This window comes from Salmo trutta, chromosome 5 (assembly GCF_901001165.1).
Source record: "Salmo trutta chromosome 5, fSalTru1.1, whole genome shotgun sequence".
NCBI classification, from domain to species: Eukaryota; Metazoa; Chordata; class Actinopteri; order Salmoniformes; family Salmonidae; genus Salmo; species Salmo trutta.
In genome coordinates, this window is record NC_042961.1 from 21584629 (window position 1) to 21594914 (window position 10286).

The 10286-nt window shown below is 41.9% G+C and overlaps 1 protein-coding gene across 2 annotated transcripts; it reads left to right on the forward strand.

Annotated features, from left to right (window-relative positions):
- Positions 1-2190: 2190 nt before the first annotated feature.
- On the forward strand, positions 2191-9752 carry pcgf6 (polycomb group ring finger 6). Of its 2 annotated transcripts, none has more exons than XM_029752940.1 (11): positions 2191-2254; positions 2503-2687; positions 2861-2960; positions 3066-3162; positions 5115-5170; positions 5271-5330; positions 5544-5664; positions 5918-5945; positions 6160-6258; positions 8935-9021; positions 9137-9752. In XM_029752940.1, exons 2-11 carry the CDS (start codon positions 2526-2528, stop codon positions 9185-9187), a joined length of 861 nt encoding a protein of 286 aa, XP_029608800.1. In that variant the 5' UTR covers positions 2191-2254; positions 2503-2525; the 3' UTR covers positions 9188-9752. The 2 variants fall into 2 exon arrangements, with proteins under 2 accessions (XP_029608800.1, XP_029608798.1); XM_029752938.1 differs by having other exon boundaries at positions 2192-2352.
- The last annotated feature ends 534 nt before the right edge of the window (positions 9753-10286 follow it).

Sequence of the window (10286 nt, forward strand, 5' to 3'; positions counted from 1 at the left end):
AATAGTACAGTGAATAACACAATAGAAAAATCGGTATACAGTGTGTGCAAATGAAGTAAGGAGGTAAGACAATAAATAGGCCAATGGTGGCAAAGTAATTACAATTTAGCAATTTACACTGGAGTGATATATGTGCAGATAAGGATGTGCAGGTAGAAATACTGGTGTGCAAAGGAGCAGAAAAACAAAAACAAATATGGGGATGAGGTAGGTAGTTGGTTGGATGGTCTATTTACAGATTCGTTCCAGTCATTGGCAGCAGACAACTGGAAGGAAAGGTGGCCAAAGGAGGTGTTGGCTTTGGGGATGACCAGTGAAATATACCTGCTGGAGCGTGTGCTACGGGTGGGTGCTGCTATGGTGACCAGTGAGCTGAGATAATGTGGAGCTTTACCTAGCAAAGACTTATAGATGACCTGGAGCCAGTGGGTTTGGCGACGAATATGTAGCGAGGACCAGCCAACGAGAGCATACAGGTCGCAGCGGTGGGTAGTATCTGGGGCTTGTGATAGACTGTATCCAATTTGCTGAGTAGAGTGTTGGAGGCTATTTTGTAAATGACATCGCCGAAGTCAAGGATCGGTAGGATATTCAGTTTTAAAAGGGTATGTTTAGCAGCATGAGTGAAGGAGGCTTTGTTGCGAAATAGGAAGCTGATTCTAGATTTAACTTTGGATTGGAGATGCTTAATGTGAGTCTGGAAGGAGAGTTTACAGTCTAGCCAGATACCTAGATAGTTATAGTTGTCCACATATTCTAAGTCAGAACTGTCCAGAGTAGTGATGCTAGTCGGGCGGGCGGGTGCGGGCAGCGATCGGTTGAAGAGCAGGCATTTTGTTTTTCTTGCGTTTAAGAGCAGTTGGAGGACACGGAAGGAGTGTTGTATGGCGTTGAAGCTCGTTTGTAGGTTTATTAACACAGTGTCCAAAGAAGGGCCAGATGTATACAGAGTGGTGTCGTCTGCGTAGAGGTGGAGCAAAGAATCACCCGCAGCAAGAGCGACATCATTGATATATACAGAGAAAAGAGTCAGCCCAAGAATTGAACCCTGTGACACCCCCATAGAGACTGCCAGAGGTCCGGACAGCAGGCACTCTGATTTGACACACTGAACTCTATCTGAGAAGTAGTTAGTGAACCATGCAGGGCAATCGTTAGAGAAACGAAGGCTGTTGAGTCTGCCGATAAGAATACGGTGATTGACAAATCAGGAGCACCAAGGGGTGATGGATGATAATTAAATATGGTACTTGAATAGTGGACAGGAATGTAGGAATGAGAAGGCAGGAATGAGAAGGGAGATGAATGCCTGTGCTGCTCAGACTTGCTTCTGTCAGATTCAGAGATGTCCCACTCAACATGCTCCAGCACAACACTCCCTGAACACTCACACAATAATTGTGATCTCAAAGCAGACAAGGTAGATGTAGGAGTTGATACACAGTATGTTAAGTGTACATAAACCAGTTTGCATATGATTTGAAGGCTTTAATTGTTGAATCACAATCCAAATGGTACCACACACCATAAGGAATAATTCCTGTATACATTGAGTCACTGAATCCCTGTTTTAAAATATGAGAGATGCAACAACCAAGTGAAATACTGAAGCACTTCTATCTGATGGCATATGATATGAAACCATGAGGACTTTGCTGTTTGCAGGACTGGATTCTGTGCTCCCTGCTGGTCAGGGTATATTATTGCCATGCAACCATTCCTCATGTTTCCCTGTGTCTTGCATGGGCAAATTAATAGTTAGAGATTTTAAAGACCATTGCCTGACGGCACCCGATCCATAAACTTAGATCCACGTATAGCTACCAATAGTAAGTCTATAGGAGATACGTTTGATAAAACTTAAATAAACCATAATGTAAAAAATAAACACATTATTAAGTATGTTCTAATCCAGGGCTCTCCAACTCTATTCCTGGAGAACTAACCTCCTGTAGGCTTTCCCTCCAACCATAATCTAGCACACCTAATACAAATAGCTAGTTGATAAACTGAACCAGGTTAGTTACAACTGGGGTCGGTGCGAAAATCTACAGGAACAGGGTTGGAGACCCCTGTTCTAATGATTAATTTATGTCATATTAATGAATATTCCTTCATTTGATGCACGATAAGTGACTGTGCTCCATTCTATACGTTCTATTTCTAGGGGACTCTGCTCAGCTTGGATTTCATTGGCTAGTTTCACCACCATGGCGCCAACCCGGAAGTTGCTGAAAGTCGAAGGACAACAAAAGTAGCTAGCTAGCAACTGTTACATTTGGTTTTGTTAGTTTAATTTGTGCTAACGTTAATGGTTAAAATACGGATGTGGTTAATCGGTAGTCCGTTAAGGTAAAGGTAGGACTGTTATCATTGTGTATTCCTTGAGCTTGCAACCGTAGCCAGCACGCTTGCTAACGTTAGCAACACTGCCCCTCAACGGACAGACCAGGGTCAGGTGAATATCAAATTATTGATTAATTGAAAAATTTATTCGCGTAGAAATCAACCCAAATTGCAGTAACATGGAGGACCGGACCAAGGAACTCGAAAGACCAGGTTGCTTGAGTGTCGGTCAGAATTCAGAAGAGGCGACACCAACCGATGGTAGCCGCCAGAACAGTGTTGACAACGATGGCTCGGAAGACCACGATGGGACATCCAATAATGTTGACTCCGAGGATGAGGTACAGTACTGGAGACTTGGGCAATATCTAACGTCAGTGTTTCTTATATTGCTAGAGTGGCGAGTCATAATATACTGTTATGAATATGGTAACGTTAGTTACCTGGTAGTTACAAAGGTTTGTACTCTGTAAATGTGGAATGACATTCTGCATGTTTTTGCATCTTTTCACAGCCTGAACTTCCTCTTAATCAATTCTACCCATATATCCGCTGTGCTCTCTGCTGCGGATTCCTCATCGATGCCACCACCATAACAGAGTGTCTGCACACTTGTGAGATACAATGATTGAGATGAAAATTCCTGAAATATGAATGCAATCACTTCAGTCTCATCACATTAGTCATAACTGCTTTCTTATGCGTTTTCCCTTTCCCAGTTTGTAAAAGCTGCATCGTGAAGCACTTCTTCTACAGCAACAGGTGTCCCAATTGCAGCATTGTGGTCCACCAGACACAACCACTGTACAATATAAGGTAAACATGCCTGCCTCTGATGTCTAAGAGCACACATGCTCTTGTCTTGTTCAATTGAATCAGAGGTTTTGAATTTGAAGACATTGGTTCATGTTATTTATGAGAGTTGTTCAAAAAGAGCGATCAAAGGTTGTTTTTCTGCTTGTCTTCATTAGTGTTCTTTTTAAGGTGATGTTTCTATGGTTACCCTCCCTGCTGGGGAGTTACCTGGTACACAATGTCCTGGTGTGACGCACAGGTACTGATGTGTCTATCAGTAGATGCCACTTTTATTCATTCCAAGCACACACGCTTGTCTCCTGAACCTCTGTGCACAACTCTGCCTTCTGCGCAGTCCAAAGGGACACAAATGTTCAGATGACTAATATGCAAACTAGCCAAGAGTCGTCTGTTCTTACGACCAATCGATTGGTGGAAATTTTAAAACATGTATTTTTACATATATGTTTGAATAAAATCAACTATATCTAGGCCACTGAGCTTGCCTGATGCTTTAAGCACTGTGATTTAAAAATGAAGACACAAATTACTAAAGAGGGAGCCAGAGATCAATCCTGTTGCCCCCTGGTACTGGCCTTCGCAGATACTGCATTATGCTCCTAAAGTTGCCGGTAATAGGCTACACCAGCGGTCGGCAACCTTTTCCATTTGAAGTGTCATTTCTACTGATCTGCGTGCCGGTTATGATTTTCACATGCACATTTTTGTGGAACAGTTTAATTTAGTTTATAATAGTGTTCATATCTCAAAATGTAATGTGGTTAATCAAATTCTATCTTAATGAAAATGATACAAATCTAAAAGTAATTTATATTGCCCATATGTAAAAATAACCTACATAAGCCAGCAAAACTTTGCAGGCCGCAGGTAGAAAATATCCTGATTTTAAAAATAAGTATCCTATAAATCCCATTGGCTGCACATGGCCTGTCTGCAAGGAACTTGAAACATTGTATTAACATGGTCAGGCCTGAAGCTCCTTGCAACATTGTATAAAATATTCTGGGCCCTCGGTTTCCCAGGCCAGTGAGCTCCAGACAGACAGACACAGGTGTAGGCTATTTTGCACAAGGGATAAGAATTAATCAGGTAGGCCTATTTTATTATGTTTCCACCGGATCAAAGCATAACATTTTGGTATGCTGAGTGGTACTCGAAAGGGATAGAGCTGGAAAGATTTTTTTTTTTTAAATAGGCTACGTTGAGGAACTATTGTCATTCTCAATGGATGTAAAAACAGACTTTGTTTACCTGCTGTTTGAGGCGAGAAAAAAAAGTTGCTTTGAGGAGCTCTGCAGTCATGGTGAGTTAAGGCAATCAGAAATAGTATCAGATCCCCAAATGGGCACACTTATAGGTCTACATTGCGCGCAGAACAAGTAAACTAGTCTACTTTTATATGCGTAATCAGGTGCGTGTCCACTCCTACAATGACAACGGCAGGACTGTAATAATAATAATAATAATAATATATTGAATGCATTAACAGAAATTACCGTAACCAAATAAACATTGTAGATTAGAAATGATGGGAATTAATGGTAAATGTACTACTGGTGATACTGGTGTGCCATGCCTGCGGCCTCCGCAATGGATCAGTCCCCTCTGACAGGTGTGAATCAGACAGGTGTTTCGTGTGCCATAATTTGTTTATATACATTTGCCACTGCTCAACTAAAAAAAATTTGGCCGACCAACAGCCTATCGACCAAACAATCGACCAGTCGACTAAATGGGTGCAGCCCTAGTGCAAACTCATTTTAAATGAAAACGTTGCCACGATAAAGTGACATTTTCACTGAAACGACGTGTGCAGAAGTCCGCTTTGCAGCAGATAACTATAACTCTCCCATTGGCCCATTATCAATGAATATAGTGATCTATAGGCTAATACCCAGTTATACACAGGTATGTAAATACTTACTGTATGGTGGGTATTTCTACCTCCACAGACCTGACAGACAGTTGCAAGATATTGTTTACAAGATGCTGCCACATCTAGAAGAAAGTAAGTATCCACAAGCCTTCCATTTCTCACATTTTCCCATGTCAATCTTTTGTTTGGCAGTTTAAATGAATATTGTTCTTACTCTTTATTTTCTTTGCAGTGGAGAGAGCAAGGATGATAGATTTTTACAAACAGAGAGGGCTGGAGGTGCCTAAACCAGGTATAAAATACTTATTTATTTGTTGTTGATGTTAATTGTTTTTGGCAGATATGTGATGGAGCTTTGTTTATATGAAGGGTTTGCGTATTTGAAGACTGAAGACAGCCTCTACCTCTGGTGTTAGCCATGTGTCAGTCTCTTGTCTGTCTCATTGCTGTGTGTGGAACATTCCCCTAATGCTACTGTAACGCTCGTCTTTCTCTGTGACCTCAGTGGTGGCGTCCCCCGCTGTCCCTGTGCTGAAGAACCAGAAGCAGAGGAGGGAGTTGCTGCCCCAGTCTGTCTTCACCATCCCTCCTGAACTGGATGTGTCTCTGCAGCTGGAGTTTGTGGGGTGAGTCTCTCCCTAGCATTAGTATCTTCTATTTGAGGGATGGGGCATATTTAGTAAGAGATTTTGAAATGTTATTGTTTATGTTTGTCTCTGTTCATTCTTTTCTCCCCAGTAGATGGTGCTGGGGTGCTACATTTCTTCCATTGTGTGAATAGGCACTAGGGCGAACATTTCAAGTTATGAGATTGATGGTTAACTTTACAGCAGGGATTAAGAAAATTCTATGTAATGTTGTGTTTTTGTTTTGATCCAGAGCGGAAGAAGGCATAAACAACTATAAGGTAATTACTGCTGACAAGCTCTTTTCTTGAGTTTTAATGACAGTTGTATAAGACTGTTAAAATAAATGACAGTAACAGCGATAATGCTGCTATACACTATATAGTAATGGTTATACATAAACTAATGTTGTGAAATGGAGTTGTTTTAGTTATATTGTTATAATGCTCAAATGAATAAGGGATTGAAATCTGTAACACTGGTGTACCTGGCCAGCCTTTGGAGAGGCGGTACGTGCGAGTGTCGGGAGAGGCCACTGTCCGCCATGTGGAACTTTTCATCAGGAGGAAGATGGAGCTGAGTCCCACCTGCCAGGTCAGTGGGAGGAGTTTCACATTGACTTTACCAGGATGTCTGATGAGGTTATGAACTATTTCTGAAAGGGAAACCTGGCAAGATGCCAGAAAGAGAGAGGCATACATTTGTACACGCGGTATATCTGCTCGTTATGTGAGAGTGCTCTCTGCTTCAAGAAAGAGGCATGTTTAAATGTCATTGTGTGTATACCGGTGTGCGAGGAACCCATCTCAATCGCATCCCCTGAAATATACCTTAGTGGCCTGCATTGTTGCAATTCCAGGGCACTCTAGGGCATCCGGGCTAAGCAGCTAAGTGAGAGGTCGATGCACCTTAAGCTCACCCAAGGACAGAGCGAGAAGAGTGTTCTTTTGTCTAATATGAAAGTGCAGAGTGTAACAACACAATCAGGGAGCAGAGCTACCTGTACATAGCGTGTTTAGCAGTAACACACTTGGACAGGGATTATAGGCTTAGGGTGATTTCTTGGCACTCACCGGCCTCGTCTGGGGAAACGTGGGGAGGAAGAGTTGCAGAGGACAGAGGAAGGGTAGCTAAGCCAGAGCTCAGCAGTGGTCTGAGTAGCAGGAGAACAGATTGTAAGCACTGTCACAAAAGCATTGACGTTGTCCAGAGTTCTGTTCATTTTTATTGAGGTCAGTTCTAAACTGACCTCTAAATGTGATTATTCAGGAATACTATTTCTGTGTCTTATTGAAATTGATCAGTAGCCTTTTTTCAGTTTTCATTTGCACATCCCAAACTGCAGCTACCAGTTTCCCCTCAGATATGCCCCCCCATTACATTGGAGTCATGTAGCAGATGCAGTTTTCTAGAGTGACTTACAGGAGCAATTAGGGTTACTTGCCTTGCTCAGGGGCACATTGGAGGATTGTTCACATAGTCTGCTCAGGGATTCGAACCAGTAACATTTCGGTTACTGGCCCAACGCTCTTAACTGCTAGGCTACCTGCTGACGACTCCCATCTACAGCTGAAGTGGGAAGTTTACATACACTTAGGTTGGAGTCATTAAAACTCGTTTTTCAACTACTCCACAAATGTCTTGTTAACAAACTATAGTTTTGGCAAGTCGGTTAGGACATCTACTTTGTGCATGACACAAGTCATTTTTCCAACAATTGTTTACAGACAGATTATTTCACTTATAATTCACTGTATCACAATTCCAGTGTGTCAGAAGTGTACATACACTAAGTTGACTGTGCCTTTAAACAGCCTGGAAAATTCCTGGAAAATTCCAGAAAATTATGTCATGGCTTTAGAAGCTTCTGATAGGCTAACTGACATCCATTGAGTCAATTGGAGGTGTACCTGTGGATGTATTTCAAGGCCGGCCTTCAAACTCTGTGCCTCTTTGCTTGACATCATGGGAAAATCTAAAGAAATCAGCCAAGGCCTCAGAAAAAAAATGGAGACCTCCACAAGTCTGGTTCATCCTTGGGAGCAATTTCCAAACGCCTGAATGTACCACGTTCATCTGTACAAACAATACTACGCAAGTATAAACACTATGGGACCATGCAGCCGTCATACCGCTCAGGAAGGAGACGTATTCTGTCTCCTAGTGATGAACGTACTTTGGTGCGAAAAGTGCAAATCAATCCCAGAACAACAGCAAAGGACCTTGTGAAGATGCTGGAGGAATCAGGTACAAAAGTATCTATATCCACAGTAGAACAAGTCCTATATCGACATAACCTGAAAGGAAGAAGCCACTGCTCCAAAACCGCCATAAAAAGCCAGACTATGGTTTGCAATTGCACATGGGGACAAAGATCGTCCTTTTTGGAGAAACGTCCTCTGGTCTGATGAAACAAAAATAGAACTGTTTGGCCATAATGACCATCGTTATGTTTGGAGGATAAAGGGGGATGCTTGCAAGTCGAAGAACACCATCCCAACCATGAAGCACGGGGGTGGCAGCATCATGTTGTGAGGGTGCTTTGCTGCAGGAGGGACTGGTGCACATCACAAAATAGATGGCTACATGAGGAAGGAAAATTATGTGGATATTTTGAAGCAACATCTCAAGACATCAGTCAGGAAGTTAAAGCTTGGTCGCAAATGGGTCTTCCAAATTGACAATGACCCCAAGCATACTTCCAAAGTTGTGGCAAACTGGCTTAAGGACAACAAAGTCAAGGTATTGGAGTGGCCATCACAAAGCCCTGACCTCAATCCTATAGAACATTTGTGGGCAGAACTGAAAAAGTGTGTGCGAGCAAGGAGGCCTACAAGCCTGACTCAGTTACACCAGCTCTGTCAGAAGGAATGGGCCAAAATTCACCCAGCTTATTGTGGGAAGCTTGTGGAAGGCTACCTGAAATGTTTGACCCAAGTTAAACAATTTAAAGGCAATGCTACCAAATACTAATTGAGCGTATGTAAACTTCTGACCCACTGGGAATGTGATGAAAGAAATAAAAGCTGAAATAAATCATTCTCTCTACTATTATTCTGACATTTCACATTCTTAAAATAAAGTGGAGATCTGATCTAAGACAGGGAATTTTTACTAGGATTAAATGTCAGGAATTGTGAAAAACTGAGTTTAAATGTATTTGGCTAAAGTGTATGTAAACTTCAGACTTCAACTGTATGTTATCGCTCAGTGTATCACTCTCATATGATGTCATGCAGTCTGTCGAAATGATATGATGTTGTGGTGCAGGTGGATGTTGTGTGCGGAGACCACCTCCTGGATCGTTACCAGTCGCTGCGAGAGGTTCAGGGCTCCATGGGAGACAATGCTCTACAGGTGGGTCCACTCAAGACCCTATGTACTCCGAGTCGCTCTCTCTGGAAATAGCCCTGATATCGTTAGCCTCCATTTATGAGTTTGTGTGCTTATTTTCTTGTGTTTTTATTCCCAGGATGGTATTTTGGTTCTCCACTTTGGACTGGTGCTGCCTGCTCACATGTGATGGGAAAGTGGGATGGATGTGATCCTGATATTAATGCTGACCTTCAGGGAACCACGGTCTTCATTGTTGTTACTAATGCCTTACAGAATCAAGTCTTCTCCTCTGCCTACTTGCCTGACTATTTTCCAGATGCCTTCTTCTGTAAATTGTTTTGGTTATGTTAGGTTATAGTTTTCAGTCTGAGAGACTGAAGTGATTTTCAGAGGGCTCAAAGAGAAAAAGGACCCGTCATGCTACTACTACCAAAATCTCATTTTGAAACACTAGTTATGAGTTTCATGTACACTGTATCTGTAATCTGTACTGTTTCCTTATTTTACATCATACATCATTTTAGAGCTTTGAACATTTGTACAGATTGTCTGTACACTCTTAGTGTCACTTCATGTCATTGTTTTGAATATTGATTAACCATTCGAGTTTTTCCTGACCAGAGTTTAGAGACACACAGCTGTTACTTGAAGATAATTCAAACAGGCCTTTTTGATACAACCAGTACAACAAGTTGGGATTTGATACATGCAGTTTCTCAATATTAACACTAATAAAATACTATGCAATATTATATACCCATTGTGTTTTATTGGGCTACATTTCGCATTAGCCGGTGTGTATATGGTAATTATGTGATTCTGATTTCTTGTCACGTGGATATGCTGAAGATGTTTATGTTTTGACCTGTAATGTGGCTCTGAAGAAGGAACGTGACTAGGGGTGAGGCTTGATCTGTTCAGTGCAGTGTCATACTCTTAGTCACTGAGCTAGGACTAACCCTGAGCTCATGCAGTAGCCAGAGCCTTTCAGAGAGGGACAGGGAGGTTATGGGAAGTCTTCACTCTGCAGTAACTAAAATGAGAATAACGATGTGTTTGTCTTTAGCAGGTTGTCGGCATTGAAAGGATGATTTTCAAGTTGATCCAACTGCCAAGCCAATTAGCTGTGTAGAGTTAATATCCTCTCTCAGCTCAGTGTGTGGCCTGGATCTATATCCAACATATTTTCATCCTTCCTGCTCTACTCGACTCGGTGGGGGATCTGAGAGAGCAGTGAAAAGACTTCCCAGTCATTTATTGACAATGTTCAATAAATAGGGACAAAA